This window comes from Lissotriton vulgaris, chromosome 8 (assembly GCF_964263255.1).
Source record: "Lissotriton vulgaris chromosome 8, aLisVul1.2, whole genome shotgun sequence".
Classification (NCBI taxonomy): domain Eukaryota; kingdom Metazoa; phylum Chordata; class Amphibia; order Caudata; family Salamandridae; genus Lissotriton; species Lissotriton vulgaris.
In genome coordinates this window covers 1,420,382,197-1,420,406,669 of record NC_141696.1, presented here as the reverse complement: position 1 = coordinate 1,420,406,669, position 24,473 = coordinate 1,420,382,197, and the positions used below count along the sequence as shown (strand labels likewise).

The 24,473-nt window shown below is 44.2% G+C and overlaps 1 protein-coding gene across 1 annotated transcript in view; it reads left to right on the top strand.

The window, feature by feature from the left end:
* Positions 1–24,473, top strand: part of C2CD2 (C2 calcium dependent domain containing 2) — a 417,550-nt gene that overhangs the window by 199,596 nt on the left and 193,481 nt on the right. The window contains exon 4 of the mRNA XM_086935444.1: positions 4,685–4,789. Coding sequence (XP_086791570.1) covers positions 4,685–4,789 — 105 coding nt within the window. The remainder of the gene's footprint in view (positions 1–4,684; positions 4,790–24,473) is intronic.

Here is a 24,473-nt window from a genome sequence, read left to right as displayed (position 1 = left end):
GGGGTGCAACCTAGCATTCTTATTCTTTGATCTATAAGGTGATGTCATAGTCCCTCTAAGCCCACCTTCACTCGTCTCTGCAACTTTTTCAAGAGAGCAGGGCCCGTGTTTCATGTGAAATTTCCCATAGTCTAAAACCAAACCAAGATGAAACTGTGTATCATACTGATAAACGGCTCTAAACAACACTGACTCCTAGTTGTACGCTAAGGTCCTAGCAAGTATGATAAAGACTTTGTTGCCTTTCCTTTTAAATACACGAGAAGCAGAAAGGAAGGAAGTTGTTAAGTAAGATCTTTGCCTAGGAGATGTAGCCAGGCTTAGGAAGCTCCTCTGTCATGGTGCCTATGTAGGATGGACATTCATTTGAAATCTGAATTTGATCCAGCATCATTGATACACTTCCGTACAGCATATTAAAAACACTACGTCAACGGTTCATATTCTTATTGGACGCGATCAAATTAGAACCTTCTACCTGACAAAGATGGCTGACGTATCATCTATTCACCCTATTGATTAAGATTCTTGTGTAGGTAATCCAGAGAGATGGATGAAATTCGGGGACCCTATGGAAGGCTCGAGGACATTATATACGATTCTAATAAGGTGGACTTGGTTATTCACCTTCTGTTTAAAGAGTAGCTGCCCATAGCATTTCTTTAGAGGCATCCTTCATTACTGTTCTGGTGTTTCACAATATGGCGTATATTTTAGTCTTATTAAAAATTACCTATGACTTCAACCGTATGAAAGTGAAGTATGTGGCACCCTTTCTTGGATACTTCGTCCTTGCATCGTAAAGAGTATTTTCTACTTGCTCTTAAGGATACGTTTCAATGGCTATGTCACATAAATACGAAGATATTTACAACAAGGGGTGGTGAGGGACAGAGTCTCTGAATTAAGCAGAAAGCTCTCACCCAGTCAAGAGATCAGGGCTAGATCCAACACCGTTTTTTAGCTCACTGCACCATCCCAGTTTCAGAACCTGGCTGTATGCAAATTCGTCTGTTCCTGTCCCAGTGCATGATGGGAACAGGGCAAACCAAACTACAAAAGCCAATTCTTACACTGGGAAGGAAACAAGCTCCCGGGGACCGGTTTCTGGCATTACAGCCGTCTTCGGCCCGGTTTGCCCTGTTCCCATGATGCACTGGGCCTGGGGCAGACTGATTTGCATATAGCCAGGTTCTGAGCTGGGATGGGGCAGTGAGATAAATAACGGTGATGGATCAAGCCCTGATCTTTGGACTGGGTAAGAGTGGTCTGCTTAACTCAGACACTCTGTTCATCACCACCCCCTTTTCTAAATCGTTTTTGGCCACTATAGGTGTGGCAGGGTATACTCAGACATGAGTCCCTTTCTCACTGCTCCATCAGGATTCAAACAAGCCGGGCCGAAGAAGGCTGAAATGCCAGAAACCGGTCCCCGGTAGCTTGTCTCCTTTCTGGTGAAGAATTGGCTTGGTAGTTTAGTCTGCCCTGTTCCCATGATGCACTGGGCCAGGGACAGACTGATTTGCATATAGCCAGGTTCTGAGCTGGGATGGGGCAGTGAGATAAATAACGGTGATGGATCAAGCCCTGATCTTTGGACTGGGTAAGAGTGGTCTGCTTAACTCAGACACTCTGTTCATCACCACCCCCTTTTCTAAATCGTTTTTGGCCACTATAGGTGTGGCAGGGTATACTCAGACATGAGTCCCTTTCTCACTGCTCCATCAGGATTCAAGCAAGCCGGGCCGAAGAAGGCTGAAATGCCAGAAACCGGTCCCCGGTAGCTTGTCTCCTTTCTGGTGAAGAATTGGCTTGGTAGTTTAGTCTGCCCTGTTCCCATGATGCACTGGGCCAGGGACAGACTGATTTGCATATAGCCAGGTTCTGAGCTGGGATGGGGCAGTGAGATAAATAACGGTGATGGATCAAGCCCTGATCTTTGGACTGGGTAAGAGTGGTCTGCTTAACTCAGACACTCTGTTCATCACCACCCCCTTTTCTAAATCGTTTTTGGCCACTATAGGTGTGGCAGGGTATACTCAGACATGAGTCCCTTTCTCACTGCTCCATCAGGATTCAAGCAAGCCGGGCCGAAGAAGGCTGAAATGCCAGAAACCGGTCCCCGGTAGCTTGTCTCCTTTCTGGTGAAGAATTGGCTTGGTAGTTTAGTCTGCCCTGTTCCCATGATGCACTGGGCCAGGGACAGACTGATTTGCATATAGCCAGGTTCTGAGCTGGGATGGGGCAGTGAGATAAATAACGGTGATGGATCAAGCCCTGATCTTTGGACTGGGTAAGAGTGGTCTGCCTAACTCAGACACTCTGTTCATCACCACCCCCTTTTCTAAAACATAAATACGAAGGGCAAAACAAATATTGATGTAGATTTATTAGTTTTGCTAAAGTGAGTAGAAATGGTGTACCTCGCTTACATTAAAAAAAATATTTTTATTTGTTATACTGTTAATTTCATAAATTTCAAGTGCGGCCTTGCTTAAAAGATTCAGCATATGTTATCTGTCCACACAGGCATAATTTTCATATTTCTTTTTATATTCTGATTTGAGACTACCTCTAGTGATGTGAGCAATAGTACTTTTCAGCATTTGCTATTTGAATTTTCCTTTTGGCAGTATGGCATCTTAATCCGCTAATTAGACTCATTTTCATTTTCTGATGCGTTGAGTTCAATAATTGTCTCCGGGTCGTTAGGTTTTCATCCATTGTATGGTCCATGCAGACTAACTTCTTTCAGAGTTCTTCTGCAATCATCAGTTCTGTCATGTCCTTCATCCATAGTGTGTGCTTTGCATCCTTTTCATGCATGCTGGGGACATACAACTGAGTTGCAAATAAACCTGTGCTGTTCTAAATGGTATTTTGCATGTTGCTCTCAATTGGCTGGGAGACCACTCTGAACCTTCTGAATTTCAATTTAACTAGAATCGGTGCTTGGAGTACCTTTAGAGGTCTGCAAAAAGTGCATAATTAAAATTGGGTTATTTGTTTTTGTGTAAAAATACATTTTGGAAATGACGAGAAATTGTGCATAAATATGCGAGATGCCAAACTGACATTGGTGCTATATTGTAGTAAACCTATCCTTGCATCAGTTGTCGACACAAGGATGCATGTGGTGCACAAAGCCACAAAAAGCAGCTGCTCGCATTCTTGGTTGTTCATGTTGTTCTTGCGAACTTATGCAATTTTTTTTGCGAATGGTGTGTGATTATGCGAGGAGGCGTAACATTTCGATTTTGGGAAATTAATATAACAAACACACTGCAAAATTACTCAAATTCTGCGAGATTAAGCTAGTATAATGGAAATTCCACCTGGGCCTGGATACTTTCGATTTTGGGAGTAATGCCTTGATAGTAAAACAATAAGATGGTTGGATATAAACTGATTTAAAAAAAAATAATAATAATTTAGAAAAAGGACTAGTTTGTTAATTGAAGGGCTGCTTCCAAGTATGCCTGGGTGTAGTTGCGAAGTAACAAACATGTTTTGTGAAGTTCCTCTAGGGGTAGAGTGCAGTGCAAACTGCCATGTGCGCTGTTCTTCCTGCCGTTCGTGTAGAAATTCTGCCCAAGCGCCAGCTCGCGATCCACAACTTACCATGTGCGAGTAAGGAAAAAAACTCCACTGCACTATGCGGAGCAGAGTTTTCTGCACTCCATGAGTTCCGCGGAATACAAAGTGTGAAAAATCTGCAAGCTAACGGAGCGGAGTTCACCGCCATGGACTACTTCAAAGTACACTGTACTTCCTCAAAGCTTGGGGCCAAGGTTTTAGCCAAGCATTTACCAGTTCTATTGCCACTCAGCCTGCCAGGCATTATGGTGCACATAGTTACTTTTTTTTGTTCATAATGGCCATTGACTGAGACAGTAAAGGCTACCAGTCATTAAACTACTCGATCATGACATTGTTCCTGGGTGCTACCCCGGAAGGAGTAAGAGACTGGTTTAGCATTTGTTACAAACCATTATGAAGCCTGATTAGGTATGCCATCCAAGGTATCTGGGTCTGGTTTGGGCCCACATTCTCAGCTGCAGCCAAAAAAGGTGCAGAACCGTGCAAAAACATTCTTAGGGAACCAGTCTTAGCAGAGTCCTGATGGTTGTCTGCATTCCCTTAAATGAACCGCAACATGAATTCCCATCAGACTATGATCAAATCTCGTTCTTCCAAAATATTTGTATATTTCTATATTGTGTACTTGCTATCTATGAAATTGAAAACCTGTTTTACATTTTTAATTTGCTAAACATGTTTATCATGTTCACAACAGAAATCTAAAAGCCACTGTTTTTAGCTCAATGGGATTGTGATAGATGTATTAGCATACTTTGAAAATCTATGCCATAGCACAAATGTGTAGTCATTTCAAATGATTTTTATGTTTTTAAGACTCCTTGGTTCTATTTCAGTATCTGCCTGTTGCTTGTTAGCAGGGCTACCATTGCTTTACCATATTGCAATGTCATTTTATTTTTACCACCACATAATACATTTCCCCTTAAATCCTTCAGGTACTGTGATAAGCAACTGTAGTAAAATGTGGTGCTTTGTGTTAATAATCATGTGGTGCTGCAAATGCAGGAGGAATAAAGGAGAGGCGTGCTTCATCTTTTATTATTTGATGTTTACTGAGCTTATTATTTTTGTATCTTACCAGCTGGAGCTGCACATGAAAGAGGAAGGAAGAGAAATCCAGGTTATTTGGTCGCTGATAAATTTTCAAGATGCAAATCTTCATATCCAGCCAAAGGCAGCACAGGAGGTCAGTGAGTAAGTTTCATCACTCAGTCCTTTTCAGGTCTGGATAGCATGAGGGTGCAAAGGATGATCTAAAGCATCTCCACAGCTTTGTTTACCTACAAGTGTAGAAGAAAGGTAGGACGATGAGCCTTTCGTCTTTATGTTTTTCAAATGTTTTCATTGTCATTTTAATTGTATTTTACTATCTTTGTTTATTGGTAACTTACAGTGGCGTCCAAAACTCGTGATAAATTTCCTCAAGAAGCACAAGGAAATTAATGATATTACAAAACCTGTAAATCCGACCAATAATGCGTGTTGTAAAGTGTTCTACTTAAAGTGATCATCGATTTCCTCCAAATAAGCACTTTGCAGCCTGTCATATTAATATTGAGAGTATTTCAGATGGCGGCATCCTATTTGCCACATTTTCTTTTTCTCTGTGCCTTTCAGCAGGCCCATTCTAAATTTGCTACAATGCACTCATGAATTGCACTGGCATAAACGCAGCCACTAGCCTTATGCGCAACAGCTTGTAATACTTTTTAGGTCTCGCCTGTCGATGCGCATGCGCATCGAGCAAGGCGAGAGTATTGCGAGTTATCCACTCTTTATCCACACTGCAAGGAATCGTGGCGATTCCTTGCAGTGCCCGTGACTTTTAGGGTCAATGCGCATGCGCATTAAGCTTATGCGCATGCGCATTGACCTTAAAAGTCACGGGCGCGTGCATGTCCGTCTTTGTTTACCCGCTCCGCCCCCTCCCGCCGTGTCGCCTTGCCTACTCTCTTCCACAGCCTCCCCCAGCTCCGCCTCCTCACTACTTGATTGCACGGCCGCTAGGCCGTGCCTCCCCTACTCTCCTCCCCCCTCCTCCTCTCCTCCCCTGCCTGCCTGCCGTGTCGCACCTCTCCCCTCTCCGCCCCCTCCCCCGTTCCGCCCCCTCCCCTGCCCGCCGTCTCGCATTTCCCCTGTCGCACTTCTCCTCCCCCCTCCCCTCTCTTCCCTCCGTCTTGTTTTCATTACTCTTGGAAACCCTGCACCAAGGTGATCACTGCTGGTAATTTAAATAGCCTTTCCACTGAAGTAATCTCGTGATATGTTCGCTATTAAGACACCACTAATATTAGTAGCTGGGAGGCGATTCTCATTGAGCAAGCTGGGGCAGGGTTGATCTCAGAATAATTTGGGGGTGGTCCCTCTATCTCCCTGACGCGTTCACTCCTGCCAACATTTGGAGCCTTCAGAAACAGGCTGAACAATGTGTGGCCATAGACTTTCACATACATCTCAGCAAAGGGGAGCGGGGCTGCACACACCGCCCAGTGCTTAATCACCCCCCTTGAAACAGTGACTTGAAAAGGAATGAGCCGATCCCACGAGACGCCCACGGGCCGCATGGCGCAGCGTGTGACTCACGGCAGACTGTGCGAAGGAAGACACGCTGTACCCCAAGCAGATGCTGATGCATATCTCACCACGCGCACCGCTCCTGACAAGCATGTGCAGCCACAAACAGAGACGCACACAGTATTTCATGATGTGCTTCGGGGGCTTGTAAATATATTTCTGTTCTCTACAGTGTCTGGTTAATAAGCGTTCAGCCACGGGACTAGAGTGATCTTCCCAAGATCCGGACAACAGCCCGAGTCACTTGAACTCGGGTAAATTGCATCCATAAATAGCAATTTAGTATCTTCATGACCTCAGAAGCCCGGTCGGAGCAGCTGACGAGGAGGGATCCGGTCAAAGGGGGCAGAGCGGGGATGAAAGGCTGAGCACTCCACAAGGCATGGTTTTATAAACCCCGCCCCTAACCACCCCCCTTATACCATAACGTAAACCACTGCATGCCCGACGACTGCTACCTCCGACAGCATCACCATTCACCAACAAACTCCCCGCTCTGCCCCACTCCATTCAATAACACCAGCCGAGCTCTGAGTGTCAGAACCGGACACAGGGGCCCGCAGGAGGCTGAGAGCTTCTCTTCAAGCACAATCCCAGCGCCCACTTGAGCCTTCGTTAAACACATGACGCTTTACAGGATCCGTTTCTGTGAGGCTTCTTTCCCGGATAGATCTCAGCCAGTGGCAGATAACTGAACATTGATGGACCTCTGGACTTTAGTTTCTCGAGGGAGCTCATAAGAGGAGAGCAGGAGTCTGTCTGCAGGCAGGGCTTAATTTGTGCCGGGGGTTTCTGCTGCTCTGCCCCTGCACTGGGTCGGGGCTATACATTTCTTCACCTGCGGTCGGAATTCCTGATAACTGTTCAAAATGAATATAACTAGGTAAGAGAACGCTGGTATGTGTTAACATGCAGGCTCACCTTGGTTCAGGCATGGTGAATGAGTATTGCTTATTATTACATTATTAGTGGTGTCTTCTTGACATGACTCGGCCAATCACTGCCGTGCTCTCTAATGCAGTCATCACTGCGCCTGCTTGGGGCAGCGTGTGAGATTCCCGGTAGATATCCGCAGCAGAGGGCTGACTGCTGAACTGGGCCAGGCAGGCTGTGAAGGCACAGGCCCAGGACAGACTTGGCAGGGTGGGCACTTGAGGAATAAATGAAAGCACAGACTTGACGTTCGCCTTGCTGCCTAGCCCAGTACACAGTACTGGACATAAAACTGCCCTCGATGTGTTGTGCTCGTAACCAACTCCACCTAATAGCCGCAATTGTGTATTTACTCACTTGTATTTTGGCTTTCATATTTGAGTGATAATGGACAATATACGCACTCATTATTACATTTACTTCTTTGGGTGTCCGTGTAATAACGAAGATAAGGTCCCAGGCATTCTGTTCATGTTCCCTTCTGGAACATTCCCAGATGGTATTTGTAGAGCCTTCCAGCAGGATACTCGGTCCGGGTGTTTTTCAGAATGTCGCCTCCTTCACTCACTGGTCTTCCGCGTCAGTCACAAGCAAGGATGGAGTGGTACACCCCCTAATAATTATTTCGTTGGGCTTGGTCTGGCAGTGCCAGTCGGATTCAATGTCTGCTTAGCATTGAGCAGACCTGTGGCTGCCCCTGCGTGCACTCCAGTTGCTGTTCTGCAGCATTACGGAGACCAATGCTGTACAGCAGGAGGTGACAGATGAATAATTGCCGGCCGACTCCTGGATGTATTCTTTAAAAGTCCAGCTTCCTGGGGACCTTCTGTGGCCCGTCATCACCCCAAGGCTCTGCCTAGAGCTGTAGTGAAGGGACCATTGTTGGCACTTTTGCCGTTATCAAATAAGTGGTACAAAAGGGAGTGGTGAGAGACGGTGCATCTGAATCAATCAGACACTCACACCCTCACCCCCCCACCCTCACCCCCTCACCCTCCACCCTCACTCACCCTCAACCCCTCACCCTCACACCCTCAACCCTTCACCCTCAACCTCTCACTCACACTCACTCACCCTCACTCACCCTCAACACCTCAGCCTCACCCTCACTCACCCTCAACCCCTCACACTCACTCACCCTCACCCTCACTCACCCTCAACTCCTCACCCTCACTCACCCTCACCCACACTCACCCTCCCTCAACCCCTCACCCTCAAACCTTCACCCTCAACCCCTCACTCACCCTCACTCTCACTCACCCTCACTCAGCCTCAACTACTCTCACTCACCCTCAACCCCTCACCCTCACTCACCCTCACCTTCACTCACCCTCAACCCCTCACCCTCACTCACCCTCACTCACCCTCAACCCCTCACCCTCACTCACCCTCACCCTCACCTTCACTCACCCTCAACCCCTCACCCTCACTCACCCTCAACGCCTCACCCTCAATCACCCTCAACCCCTCACCCACCTTCACTCACCCTCACCCTCACTCACCCTCACCCTCACCCACCCTCAACCCCTCATCCTCACTCACCCTCAACCCCTCACCCTCACTCACCCTCAACCCCTCACCCTCACTCACCCCCACTCACCCTCAACCCCTCACCCTCAACCCCTCACCCTCACTCACCCTCACCCTCACTCACCCTCAACCCCTCACCCACCCTCAACCCCTCACCCACCCTCAACCCCTCACCCTCAACCCCTCACCCTCAATCCCTCACCCACACTCACCCACACTCACCCACACTCACCCACACTCACCCTCACTCACCTTCACCCTCACTCACCTTCAACCCCTCACCCTCACTCACCCCCACTCACCCTCAACCCCTCAACCCCTCACCCTCCCTCACCCTCATTCACCCTCAACCCCTCACCCTCACTCACCCTCAACCCCTCACCCTCACTCACCCTCAACCCCTCACCCTCAATCCCTCACCCTCACCCACCCACACTCACACACACTCACCCACACTCACCCTCACTCACACTCACCCACCCTCACTCACCCTCACCCACCCTCACCCTCATGCTAAAGATTTACAAAAAAACCCATTAACAATTCTAAAAGCACTAACTCTAATGCTGCGAGACCTATTGCATTTCTAATGCTTGTTTATATTGCACCAGAAAAACGACTACAAGATGGTTGTCTTGCATCCGGATACAAGCTAAGCAGTCATCTTGGATTTCTTTTTAAAGCTTTTTGAAAAGTCATTATGTATGGGGGCAGACAGCTATTGATCTGGTTAACAGGGAAGATTTTTAAACCGGGTACCCACTTCAAGTACCATGTGCCCTTCCATGAAATGCCATTGTGTTGAAAGCCTACCCAACCACTTGCCACTCTTAAAACAGCCATTGGATGAGGAAGGCTGATGAAACCCCACTCTCTCTGCATTGTATTCGTATGTATCAAACAGTATATTGGCTACACCTATTCGTAGGTGAAAAAGGGGAAATGTATTTCCAGCTTACGATCCGTAATGTAATGTAATGTAAATTGATACTTGTATAGCGCACTACTCACCCGCAAGGGTCACAAGGCGCTTGTACGAATGCCCCTGTGGAACCCATCCTGGCTTTCCCTGTGAGGCCGTTCACTCCTAGGCACCCCCAAGGTGGAGGCCAGGCATCCTTAGCGTTGTGGGGGCCGTTGTGGAGATTAAGCAAGCTATTGCCCAGAGTTGCAGAGTGGGACTCCATGATTGGAATAGGCACCGAGGCGAGAATGATCAGGTCCGTGGAATTTTGAGCCCAAGACCCGCCAAGGTGGGGAAATGAACCCTTGTCCCGTTCTAGACTTCTGCATCAGGGTCTGCCGCTATACCCATTGAGCCACACTTCGTATCGTGTGGTTGCCATGCCAAACACTCAGCTGCAGAAGTGACCATCACATTTAAAAAAACTTGTGAATTTGAGCAATGCTTTGTTCAGTAAGTTTCTTTGTTAATTAATGCAGGTATGTGACCTGATCAGAATTGACCGCCAAGGTTTATAGCATCCCTTGTTAATTAACAATTCAGTTCTTTTTGTTAAAAATCACAACCGTCCATGAAGGGGAAGGTCAAATGTGAGGTGCCTATGGCTGTGATGTGCGGCCATGAGAAATAGAGAGAGAGAAGTTAAGAAGGAACGCGGCCTCTCACTAGGGTGCCAGAAAGAAATGTGAATGTGTACAATTGGTTAATCAGCAAATGTCAAAGCTACTTGGGAGGTTGTATAAGCTTTCTTTGAAATCACTGGAAGCTTCATGGTGACAACGTTATATTATTTTTAATGTAGTTCTGAAGGGCGTCCTATTAATGGAGACTTATACTAAATATTTGCCTTAGGTACAATCTGACTGCTACTATCTGCAAACTATATATTGTGAAAGCACTTTTTTATGTTAGACACTAAATCTTTTTGCACATTTTGTGGCACCCTATCTCATATTGTGTGCATTCACATTTTCAAGTAATGACTTCTATAGGCTGAGGTAGAATTAGACACCTTTCTGTTCTAGCCCGAAACGGTCATTGCTCCAAGTATCTGAGATATATTTATCGTATTATGGCTTGAATGAAGGGTCTTCCATCATTAATAGTTTTTGTCCCAAAATAGGTTTGACCCCTATATCTGTCCTTCTTCCCATCGGTTCCGACAGTCAATGTTTTATTTTTTAATTTTACTTTTGTTAGCAATAATGTGAATTTACCTAATGTTAATACTTTAGAGCGCCTGAAAAGTTTCCACCTACTCACAACCCCACGTTTCCACGTCAGTCACCTCGCTGCCAGGGCCACCCCCTATGGCATCACCTGAGCACCCTTCCCCTCTACGTTGTAACCCCCCGCCATTAAATCTGTATAATGGTCTACCTCTCCTCCCTTTCTTATGCACACCCCCCCCCCCCCGTAAGGCCCTCATCAGCAGACATGTACAGTTCTCCACTGCTGTCCACCTGCCCGTGAGCTGTGTGCAACATACGCATGTGCAGTGACGGTGTCAGTCTGTACTGAGGTGCAGAGCGAGTGTTGTGTTTCTGCAAAGCTTCCTAGACCTTCCTGCAGCCGTCTTTAAGTTCGTTAGATGCTTAAGTAACCTCTGAAGTAAAAGTTACTGCTCGGACAAAAAGTCAATTTGAAGTTACGATCTTTGTTATAAATCCGAAAATGGGTTTATAGTTTTTACTTGCACCCTCAAACCAAATTCCATTTTTTCTTAAACTACAAACTCGCCATAGCCTGCCCAATGTGGTGCTTCCTGGTGATATTATGCCAGGACATGCTGGCACAGGCTTGGCGCACTCATGATTCGGCATGTTGTAAGACCATGAACATGTCTGTAAGTACATGCTACATTTTATTTAAGCTAACCTCCGCTTTTTTGCTTTGTCAATTAAACCTTGCTTCCTACAAAGATATCATTTTAGTTCTATCTCCCGCAGCTGCAGGCATAACAGCTGTTAATTATCCGCACCTGCGTTTATGGGCCAGAGCTGAAGGCGAGAACCCACAAGCAGGAAGCAGTAGGTAAATTATGTTCTTGCCCTGACACTAATGGCAATAGGGCTGCAACGTCCTGAGACAAGAAGGGTCTGAAGGGTCTTCTGTCATTGCATGATATGCCGCCATGTTTTGTTGCTGTGCAGTGGGCCTCTCTACTACTGGCGGGCCCTTCTTTTTAGGTCTGGATTTGATATCACCGTTGTTAAAACTACCAGTGGTTTCTAATAAACTTACTCTGGGCTTTGGGGCCACCTCCTTAAACCATTGGTTTCTCTTTCATCTTTTCGGCCATTAACTTGACACTTTGTCAATCAAAGGCTGACTCCACCCTGCTGTGTATTTATTTCTTTTCCAACTCATACTTTTGGCTAATAGATGTATTCTTACTCCTGCAATTGACGGCTTGCATTGTAAAGCATCAGGAACTATTCAATCTCCCCACCGGTCTGCTCCTCATTGCTTCTTCCTGTTGGTGGGTCCACTCTTAGTTTGCCCCCGTATGCTGACATCCCTCTAAACCCTTCTTAGAACCATGTTACAATTGCTGTCCGGCTTCTTGTGTAGGTCTCTGTCTGCTCCTCTTTGCTTTCTCCTACCTTCCACTGGTGCGTTCTCTGCTCTTCTTTTCCCTGTGTGCCCTGGAAACCCTCACATACCTCCATGCCAAGCTGCCCCTCCATCTAAGCTTAACTTCTGTACTATATTACATATTTCATTTCATATTAAACTTCACAAAAAGGGCACATTGCCTGTCATATAAGGTAACTGAGCATAAACCCATTATAAAATGGCTGCTCTCGCTATGTGCACCCAGTCACTTCTAGCTTAGCTACTACCGGCTTCCTGTTTGGATCCTTCTTGGAGCAACAGAGTGCAGAAGAGAAGCAACTGCAGGAGTTACACATCTGTACTTTGCTGTTTCCAGTTGTGTTCTCCACAGTTATTGCTTCCACTCCACACAAGTCCTATCCCATCGCATCTTCCTTCCCGCTCTGCCATTCCTCTCCCTTGCCATCACTTTTCACGCACCCCTTCTTTTTCCATTATCTCTCTAGCTGTAATATGCCAGTGCTATGTTTTCTTATGCTAGCCCGTTAAGCCCGCTCCTATTAGTCTTGCCAGTGCGATAAAGGATCAAGAGCGGAGGAAAAATGTGATGCAGGAAATTCAAACACATGTCGTCCTCCGTGCCATCACGACCCCGGAGGGATTAGCAGCTTACGGTCACAGATACTTATCCACTCCTCTGCGGATGCATAGATGTATACCCTACCGGGTAATTAGCTGCGCTTTATAAATCTGAGTTGATTGATTGATGGAGGCACATGAAAAATTGCTCCACCCATCTCTGAGTAAAAAAAGTGCCCAGCTACTCTTAAAACAAAGGCTAGATAAACTGAGAGGCTGTACAGAGGATAGAGGTAGAGATGGATCCGTGTACAAGGAGAAGGTGAAAGAGAAAGAGAAGTTGAACTGGCATACAAGCAGTAATCTTACAGCTTCAGAATGCTTCCTGAGCAGACCTATGTAGTATTTATTGCCCATAAACAAAGAAATCTGATTGGCTGCCCTGACTGGAACACTCTAATCCAGCACTCCTGAATCCCTGCCCCTTTTAGCCCATTGTCTGTGTTATGACAGCGGTCAGAATCAGTAGTTGTTAATAAGTCTTTCTTAACATATAAGTATAAATGAGGCCCACATGCAGGTGATGGCAAGCCGATCTGCTCCTCTTGAAAGCACATACCAACATTCTGTGACATCACACGTATATCAATTAAACATTTCACACACATTACATCGCAGTACAGGCAATTTCTTATTGGTTAATAAAGCCAGTATTCGCAACCCAGTTAAAGTTTACTGTGTTTAAGTGAATGAAAAATGATATGCCTTAACCTACTTTGTACAACATCTCTTTTAATAAAACTAAAAGATCAATATGAAACAAAATCCTCAAATCTCCTTGTTGATTTCAACATCCTGCCAGCATATCACCCTTTACCTTATGTGAAACAACATATTCATTAGGTATGACTTCACTCCTGTTTAAGTTGTGACTACCACTTATCAACATTTTCTTGGGAAATAAGTACTGGTTCTTTGGATGGGTCGATACTCTTGCTGACATTGTATTTGTCAGAATCGTCAGAATGATTTATGTTTGCATCGCTAAACCCATCATCTCTCCCAGTACTAATTATGTTGCTCCCTATTGATCTTTCACGTGTTGAGTGACTTCTTGCAGAACAATCATGTCCTACACCATCCCACAAGAAGTGATCACTTCTACAAAAATGTCTAGATTGTTTATGCATTAGAAGTTCTTCTTGGCCTGGTTTCAACTTCACAACATCAATTTTCCTCCACCATCCCTTATCCTTGAACAAATCAGCACTGTTTGAAACTTCAACAACATAAAACAGAGAAGTAAATACTGATGCCCCTTTTTGCACTTTCACAGATTTTTTGATAATAACCCAGTCTTCTTTTTCAATTACTTTGTTTTTTTGTTCTGTTAACCCCATCATGCTAATTCTTGGTTACCTTCTGTTTATCAACAATTATTTGCTGAACCTTTACTTGCCTATCATCAACTTTTTCGCATTGTTTTTTAGTATTAAGCAAGTTACCAAATTTTGGGGTGAGAACGGTATTACCTCTTCCTCTCATTAAATACAATGGTGAAAAGCCAGTTGTTTTATTAACTGTATTATGTTAACTGCTTACTTTGTCGTGAATATACTGTCTTACAGATAAATGTGAGGCAAAAGCCAACTGTGCACCTTCCTTTAAAAATCTATTTACACAAATCCATTGGGAGATGGACCATTTTGGAGTTTTTTTCTTGTTTTATTCCAAGCTGGTCTAAAAAAATCGGTCATTTTAGTAGATGCAAGTTGTGTCCCATTATTAGAAACTAATATATTTGGCTAAACTTCCAGTGCAAAATTTGTTTTTTTAAATTCAATAATCACATTTGTAGGAATATTCGGAAGAAATTCTTAATGAATCCAATTGGTGTAGTAATCTGATAGGACCACAAGATACTTACAATTGGCTTCCAAAATATTGAATGGACCTTCGTAATCAATAGCAACTTTGGTTCAAGATCCATCAGGAATGACAACCAAATGCATTTAGTTTTTACTAGTTTTCCAATGTTTGTCAGCCCTTCAACATTGTACACACATCAACATAGGTATTCATATCCGCATCCATGCAAGGCCACCAGAAATAATTTCTCAAACTTTTTTGTAGCAGTGGTACTTGGGTGTCCTTTGTGTGCTAAATGAATCCATTTCTTCCTAAGTTGATAAGGTGGCACAAATACATTGTGTCTTAACAGCATATCATTCTATATTGTTAATTGTTTCACATTTGTCTAATTTCCCTAATGGTGGCCATTTACTAGTTAAATACTCACATCACTTTCTGTGACATTTTGTCCTCTTTTAATGCCTCCAACCACTCCTTTTCTGAAATAACCCCTTCACTAAGCTTTATGGCATCTATGGAGGCTACAAGACATTCCTTGTCTTCCAAACACTCATCTACCTGATCTAATATTGGCAATCTGGACAAAGTCAGCACAACTATTTAAACCACCAGAAATATGTTTGATCTTGAAGTTAAATTCCTGTAATTTTGCAATTAATCTGACTAATCCGAAATATGCTTTTCCACTACCTCTGCCACACCCATCCATCATATAAATAAGTGGTTTATGATCAGTTACCTATTCAAATTATTTTCCCCTCCGGTACATCTTTAACTTTATCGCACTCAAACACATGCTAGTGTTTCTCTTTCTATTGTGCTGTAGAAAAACTACACGTTCCTTTATCATCTAGAAAAGAAGGCAACCGTGTACTCTTTCCTCCCTTTTTCGGTGTGTAAATACCACTCCAATGCCTACCTCTCTTGCATCTACGGTAATAATGTTTTCCCATTGGAGTCGTATGGATGCACCGTTGGTGCAAAAAAACAATTACTTTTTTAGTTTTCTGAAAGCCTTGTCTTGATCTTTTCCCCACTCAAACTTGGCACCTTTCCTCAACAATTTGTGCATGGGGCCCACCTTATCTGCTCACCCTACAATAAATCGTGAACAATAGTTACTAAGTCCCATAAAGGATGAGTGCCTCTTTGTCACCTGCTTTTGGTGCTTCACTTATTTCTTTGACCAACCTTTCTTGAGTTTTATTCCTTCTGCAGTAAACATATATCCTAAATATTCTATTTTGTCCTGTAAAAACGTACATTTAGTTTTTGAGACAGTCGTGCCTCTTTTGTTAAGGATGGATGGCACTGTTTTCAAAGTTTTGCTGCTTTTCTCTTGTATCGTACTTGCATGTACCAAGAGATCATCCTGGAATTTTTCCATGCCTTTTACTTCCTTAAAAATTATGTCCATTAAGTTCTGAAAAACGTTAGCAGCGGAGGCTAGCCCAACAGATAACCTCACATACCTGTAGGTTCCAAAAGGAGTGACAAATGTGTATAATCTTTGGATCCATTCAATAATTTCACTTGGTGATATGCTTACTTGAGTTCTATCCATGAATAAAATTTTGAACCACACGTGGCAGCAGGCATTACTTGAATTTTGGGTAGTGGATAGCAGTCCACTATTATATTTTTATTCAGAGATCTCAAGTCATCACACAGCCTAAAATTTTCTATTTTCTTTTTAGAAACTACTATCGCGGAAATCCATTTAGAAGAGCCAGTGCGTTCAATTCCTCCTTCTTTACATAGTGTATCTAGTGAAAACAACTTAAAATCACTTCTTACAGAAGAAATACTGGCCTTACTTTGTGTTTAATGGGAATTGCTCGGTCTTTCAATTTGATGACCCTTTTACACATCCAATGTGATCAGCAAAGACAGCCCAAGACCAAGTCTTCCCAAGTCCTTACACCCTCCTATGTTCCTGCCTCCTTCAGCAACATACATGTTAGTGTTGATAGTCCTTTCTTTAAAACGTATTGCTTCCTCAAAGAATCCTAGCAAATGTATATCAAATTCTCCAAATGCATTTGGATTAACATTAGTATCTTGTAATTTGACCTGTTGCCAACACCTATAATACATTTGATCGGATATGATGGTTATAGGTAACCCTGAGTCCGTCATAAACTGTTACTCCATTTACCCTATTTGCACAATACCTAGTGGTGCTATAAGTTTACCTGAATAATCTTCCACTGTTAGTACTATGTTGGAGCATATTTCTTCATCCAAATCCTCTATAGTACTCACTTTCACCTTTGTAAAACTGCTGCTTTTCAATTTTTTTCAAACCGAAGCAAATTGACCAAACTTAAGACATTGAACTCCTCTTTTGCAAGTAGCTGGGCATCCTTGAAAGTCCGCCATATGACTCTATGACTCTTTGAGCCACACCAGTAACAAAATTTTTTTTTGTTTTCGTTATTTCTGCTACTTTTAAACTAATCACTTGGTCTATTTTCATATTTCTTCTTTTCTGTAGAGAAAATACATTAGATGACTGTATTTTCAGTGGCCAACACTTTGAATGAAATTAAAGAACGCTTAGTGCCCTTAGCAATGTCACTCTCTTCTAATAGCCTTGCTTATATTTTCTTATAATGGTAATGAAAAACATATTGATCCCTGATATAAATGTCAACCATTTAACTGAACTCACAACTCGGATGCAAGTACTCTGAGTGCTGCGATATATACTCCTCAATAGTTTTGTGCTCCAATTGTTGGCACATTTAAAATTTGTGTCTTCCTACCATTATATTTGGTTCCTCTGTGAATCGCTTCTCCATGTACTTAACTGCTTCTTGATACTCGTCCAAAGGTATGAACTGACCGGACGCATTCTCATACTCTGACAAACTATAACAAATTTCTTGACCAGCATTACCAAGCTACTGAAACAATATGGCTTTTTTCTTTCTTGCATCAAAATCTTTTCCATCGTTAGCCACTAAATAATTTTCAAATGATCTGTGTCAGCTCATTCAACACATAGATGGTTTTCCTGCTTCATTTAAAAATGCAGCAGATCGACTTAAGCATTACTCTATGCCATGGTGTTTTATAACTCTGTTATGCTTTTCCTTTTTAAATATATGTATGATTATTAATCTTCCTACTACTTTTGTTTTTGGAAAAATTTTCTTCCACTATCCTGATTGTAAATTATGATTTCTTTTTTCTCCTCCACTTAGTATTAGTGGTCATCAAATGCTTTAAGTTAAGTGTCTTTACAGGATTTGCCAAAGTACCACATAATATTATGAAGCTGTACAAATGAATACAACTCCTCCGACACCCAGTATAAAGTTTCACAAGTAAACTGTGGCATTTCTAATTTATATTTGTCTCACCGCTGTTTTTTTTTTGTTTGATTAAATGCGCTGATGTGCTTTCACACGCCACTGTTCAGATTCTCCTCAAACTGCGATCCACGTTAAAGTGGCCCAAATCAAGATGGCGGCACGTCATGTCACACTAACGTGGCGTGTGATGTTTACAAAGCAAGGCTCTTGAAGAATTTCCTCGTAAAGCAGTTCACATGTCACATTACAGCAGTCAAGTTCGAAGATTGCAGCACTCTCAGTTGCTACTGACAACAATGCAGGACGCATCTGAATCGTTAGTCAAGTAAACGGCCACGCTTCTAGTCAACCGCCACTCTGAACAACAAGTATGCCTTAATTAACTTCACAGCCAAAATACGCCAAATGCCACAGGCAATTAAATAATACTTGTGCCGTACCTAGGCTTCTTCTCGACCTTTCACATCTGGCTTGTATCCGTTGCACTTCGTCTGTCGTTAAGTTGTCTGAGACAGGACCTCGAACTCCCACTGACTGACTTCCAATGGCACCACTGCTGTATACAGACACGCCTGGTATCACTAAATCACATGCGGAAAATGGACACTTGTAACAATTCTAAACTTTTGGTTAGACTTAGTATGATATCCTCAAAAACACAATGTTTTGTTGGTATTGCGGTATATATCTTTCATCCCCCCCTACATTGTAGTTGTGGCAGTTATCATTGGATACCATAAAACGTGCTTGGTGCCTGCCTCATCCAGAGGCCCCTCTGGTTTAGAGTTGCAGTGTCCAGAGATCAAAAGGAAAGTGAAGTAAAAAATGACCCCGAAAAATGTGAGTTACAAATTAGGTCCACGCTCCAGGATTTTATTAATGAGTGTGGATCTAAAGATAAAACATATTGGGTACTTGTGCTAGATCGAGTAACTGGATCTAGAAGTGTAACTTGAAAAATGGTGTCGACATGTTTCAGCCCCCTATGGCTCAACGGAGTCTGCAGGGCTTTCGTCAGGACTAAACAAACATACAAACATAAAATAGTTACTTACACCTTTTGTGCAGTTACTGTTATGGCTTACTGATTAAAGTGTCGGTAGCCAGTCTAGCTCTTTCAATCTAATGTTAAATATCAAGAGGCTTCGTCAGGGGATACCGGCAAAACTATTAGCCACCGAGCCGCGTGGGAGGAGACTTCCGCCACTTGTGCTGACTCTGCCCCTGGAAGCAAATGGACACCTATTCCTCCTCCCTACCCCATTGATTACCGAGTATCACTAAATCACAGTCATACACTGCTGCCTTTTAAGGTTCTATGGCGGGCATATGTTACACAGACTAAAGTTCATCAGATGGACCCCTTCCGTTCCCATGCATGTCCCAAATGTTATTCACCATCCGCCGACTTTGCTCACATGCCGTGGACCTGCTAAAAGGTGGCCAAGTGTTGGCAGACTATATTTGCAGAACTGTCACGAATGACTCGCCCAATTACTGGCACTTCTGGGGTTTGTGCATGACTTCTCTGAAGCATCGTGCTACTTCATAGCCATTGCGCTCTTGCTCATTAAGGGGGAGGTGGCCTTACGCTTGGGGAGCAGGCATCCACCAGTGCAAAAGGCATGGCTCAACAGCTTAATATATTGCAATAAGAATAGTGAACTCTACGCACATTTACAGCCACCAGCATTCATACTGAGAGACATACGGCAGCCGTTGCGCACGTATATCCTTGTGCTTGAGGACTCCGTCAATTCAACCATGAACAACAATGATTGCTTGTTGTGCCCGGTGTGGTATCATGAGGACATTACTTACACTGATGAGTAAACAACAACCCCACCTGAACTTGGGGGGACTGATCTTTAACACAGTCTCTAGCGGGCACTTTAAAGTACAACTGCATGTAAATGGAGATGGATTGCAACAACTACCATGGGATTATTGATTGTTGAGTGTGTACAGTACCTTATTTGAAAAAATGGAAAATAAAGTTTAAGAAAAAATAAGTTGCATAGACTGCCTTTTCTATTAAAGTGCAGTACTTTCTCTGCTGAGGGCCTCCTTCCATTCAACTCCGTGCCAAATTATGACAGTAGTCCGAATCAGTAGTGGTGTATAAGTCATTAATAGCATATAAGTCTAAATGAGGCCCACATGCAGTTATAGGCAGGGTGATCTGCTCCTCATGACAGTACAGGCTTATCTAATACTAATATTCTATGACACTGCATTTATATCAATTAAACATTCCACACATTACATCACAGTACAGGCAAGCTTATATTGGTTAATAAAGCCAGTATTCACAACCCAGTTAATGTGTACTGTGTGCAAGTGAGTGAAAAATGATATACCTTAAAATACTTAACTTATGTGGCGGGTCAGAAGGAGGGACACGGAGATTAGTGCGGGGTAACTGAGGCTTTATTTTAATGAAGGTCTTTTTATTCCTTGGGTTCGTCTTTCTCGGGCTAGCGCGGCGGGGTTCAAGGTGGCAGCTAGGTCGCGTGATCTTCGAGGACTCGTCAGTCTTTCTCCTCTCTCTGGGAAGACCCGTTCTCTTTCTCTGATTGGGTTCCAGCGCCACATGCGGGAGAGAGAGAAAGCCTCTTAGTGGGTTGCTCATAGTAGCGTTCTCCCAATTGGAAACCAGGGGGAGTGAGGGCACCAGTGCTTGTGTGCTACTTTGTACAGAGTGGTACAAGTGAAGGGTAATCGTGGAGGAATTAAGGAACGGTAAGGTAGGGAATGAAAGGGAGGGTAGGCTGAAGACGTTATATACACTATTCACACTGCGGCTCCCCGCCTCCCCAACCAGCCTGACACACGGTATTGGAGTAAGCGAGGTCCCTTAGTTTCCCTATCTTGCTCCTTAGGAGCTAGGTATATTCCAGAAGGGATCTCGACTCTTCTTGTTCTTCCTTTTCCCAAGCCTGCCGGGTTATTTCTAGCAACGATCTGGGCTGTCTGCCGTAGAGCAGCTCAAAAGCAGAATAGCCTGTGGAGCTTTGGACCTGCGCCCGTAACACATATATGGCCAATGGGAGTAGCCTGTCCCACTCCTGGTTTTCTAGGGACAGCATTTTCCTCAGTGTGGACTTGAGGGAGCTATTGTACCGCTCCACTAGCCCATCGGTCTGAAGGTGATACGCAGACGTGCGTATCTGTTGGATATTGAGCATCTGGGTAACTTCCTTCATTAGCTTGGAAACAAAGGGGGTTCCTTGGTCGGTTACGATCTCTTTGGTGAAGCCCACTCGAGAAAACAGTTCTAAGAACGTTTCCGCTATGTTTTTGGAAGTCGGTGATTTGAGTGCAAAGGCTTCTGGGAAGCGGGTGGCGTAGTCCACGATCACTAAGGCATAGGTATTCCCTTTTGATGAACGGGGTAGGGGTCCGATGATATCCATGCCAACCCTCTCAAATGGATGGCCAATGATCGGCATTGGTTGTAGGGGGACAGCCGGGGGTCTCTGTAGGTTCCTCCGCTGGCAAACCTCACAGGTCCTACAAAAGGCTGTGGCTTCCTTGTACAAGCCGGGCCAAAAGAACCATTTAAGGATGTTTTGCAAGGTTTTTCCGCACCTATATGTCCGGCAGTTAGGTGTGTGTGCGCATAGTACAGTATCTACTCCCTGAAGTCCATAGGGACTAGCAATTGTTTGGGGTCTCCCTCTTTTCACTCCCGGTACAGTAGGTTGTTTAATATGATGAACCTGGGGTATGGGGCCTGAGGATTCCCTTGGCTAGCATGGGCGGCTTCCCAAGCGTGGGAGAGCGTGGCGTCATTCGCCTGGGCAAAATGAAAGTTGCGATCTAGCGTCCATGGCTTGGCTGCTATAAGGGTATCTGCTGTCTTCTCACCCAGTCCCTTGGTCTGGTTCTTAAACCGGGTCAAAAAATCGGGGTTATCCAAGCCGGGAATTAAGTCTTCGGGAAGCGTGTCAACTGCCCCTACACTTATTACACAAGGGCTTCTACCCGTTGGTTGTATTACGATCCTGGCTAAAGAATAGGGCTTCACATCCCCATGTACACATCGTATATAGACCCGGGAACCAGGTTTATATACACTGCAGCTCCCTGCCTCCCCAACCAGCCTGATACACGGTCACGCACCTGAGAGAGCTACACTCCTCCTCCGTGAGTGTGGCTGGGCGCTGCGTGGTATTGTGGGCCTCCTGGCACAGCTCCTCTTGTCCTCTTCTCCTCTGCTATCACCGACCTCCGTCCTCCTCCGCTCTCGACTCGCTCTCCTCTCTTCTCCTCCAAGGTGCCAGGACACGCCGTTTCTTCCACTTCCTGCATTTTTACCACTCCCATGGTCCACGCGTCATCAAGGGGCGTGCCTGTTCCCTCGAGGCTGTCCATTCCGCATAGCAACACGTCACAGGGGGAGGTGCTTTCTTCGTACCGTTTGGCCCCGTTAAAGAAATATCCCTCTGTTGCCAAAGTATGCTGATTCCACCAGTCTTCGGACTCCGATTCCCAGGTGTCCTGAGGTGGTGACAGAGAGGAGGTGGAAGGTAGGTCAGTACACCACCAGTCCTTGAGAGAGATATCGTCTGTATCTTCACCCGCCTCCGCCTCCCTGCTACAACTTACTATGTACAACAGTGTGCCTTATAAATAATGTGCATATCCTGGTCTGTTTTGTTATAATATTAAGTGGTGGCATTTTTTGTCTCTGTTTCCATGAGAATAAGTTAATGCTGCTGTGCTCTTTTTGTACAGTGATGTTCTGAGTGTTCTAGTAACAGTCTAGAAGTTATATGGAGAAGTAAGTGTAACTGGGGCACTTAATATCCAGCGCCTGGTGTGAGATTGTCTACTTTTTACAGTCTACTTTTAACTGGAAGAAACAGACTGCCTGGATGCAGCTTGTGTGCCAGTCTGCTCTATTACAAGCAGCCTGCATCGAGAGTGTTGATCAGGCTCCTGTTGCACTGCAGACAATGCTCGAATTGACCTGGTAATGCTCAAAAACTGGACATCAGGGGGAAAATCCTTCAGTCTCAAGAGGAGGCACCATTCCACCCAGTAGAATATTGTCCTCTTCTGTAAATAAACATAAGAATGTCTCCACCCGGAATAAATCAAGACCGTGCTGCTAAGGTCACCAGGAATACAATCTCCCTCCCTGAGGACAAATGATCAAAAAACAATATTTGTTAGGAGTAAATCCATAAATAGATGCTTCAATCAATATAATGGACGTCAAATAAAATATAACCGCAAAAATACATTTCCCCACAAAGTTCAATCAATTTCACACTCAAACATACAGCATATATTCCACATTCACACAATCACATACGCCCTGATCCTAGTGGATCCAGTCAGTCAAGAAAAAACAAACAAATGGATAAAGACGGAAAACCACAAAATATATAAACAGTTACAAGATATCAATATTGATTGAAATCAATAGTTTCACAAATTCCTAATAATTGAAAAGATGATTAAATAATGCTCAAGTTGTCAGTGAATGTCCAACAGTGACCAAATAGAAACATGACTATATACAGGCTAGCTAATTCTAGAAAAACATAAATCTTCGTAAAGAAGAAAAATGTGGGGAAGATCTCAATGAGACGAACGGAAATCAGATACCCAGGCCACTTGTGAATGGCGCAGGGTCCATCCAGAGGGGGCTGGAAGGGCATACAAGGCCCACAATCCCACACAGGTCTTCAAAAGGCAGATAATGCCAAAAGGCTCACCAACAGAAAGAACGGGTATGTTCATGGGGGATTCCAAAGGGATAGGCGGTGCAAATATCAATCAAGGGATTCCAGTGTGTATTTCGAATCGACTGACCTGTTGAAGCGGTATCCAAAAACGTGAGCGGTAAGGATCACAGAGGAATTCAAAAGGATAAGCTGTACAATTATCAATCGGGGGATTCCGGCGGGTATTTCAAATCGACTGACCCGTCATGGCGGTATCAAAGATAAGAAGAATTCAGCCGACGGCAGTGTCCGTACGTCAACGCGAGGGAACAGCTCTTGTCCTCTTCTGACCCATGCACCCACTCTGGCCTGAAATACTAGGTAGCTGGCTCCCTCCTTAATAGAACAAGCCTTTCGTTCGAGCCTTCCCAAATGGAAGTGGTGGATTCTTTTCAACACATCTGTTCTAGTGGGTTATTCCAGAGCCTGCAGGCCTGCCATAGAAATGCGTGATCTCCATCACAGTGATGATGGTCGTGGTCCTCTATTGGGCCGTTTCGGTTTGGGTGAATCTATTGCCGTCACATGAATGAACATGGCGGATTTGGAAAGGGCTGTGGTTGATGGTCTATTTAACGTCTTTGTACTTCAGTAGGCATTAAAGCGCTATCCCTATGTAAAGCTCAGGTGCATCTCTTTTCTTAAAAACGCTGTTCTATGCAAGCCGTTTTGTGTGCATTGGGTTTACTTATCCAGAGCAATGGTTGTTGTCTGTCTGCTTTCCGAGGCCACTGTAAGCTCTCACAAAATACCATCTTAATCCTTTAAACCCACTGAGGTCAGTGTGGTGATGACTCGTGT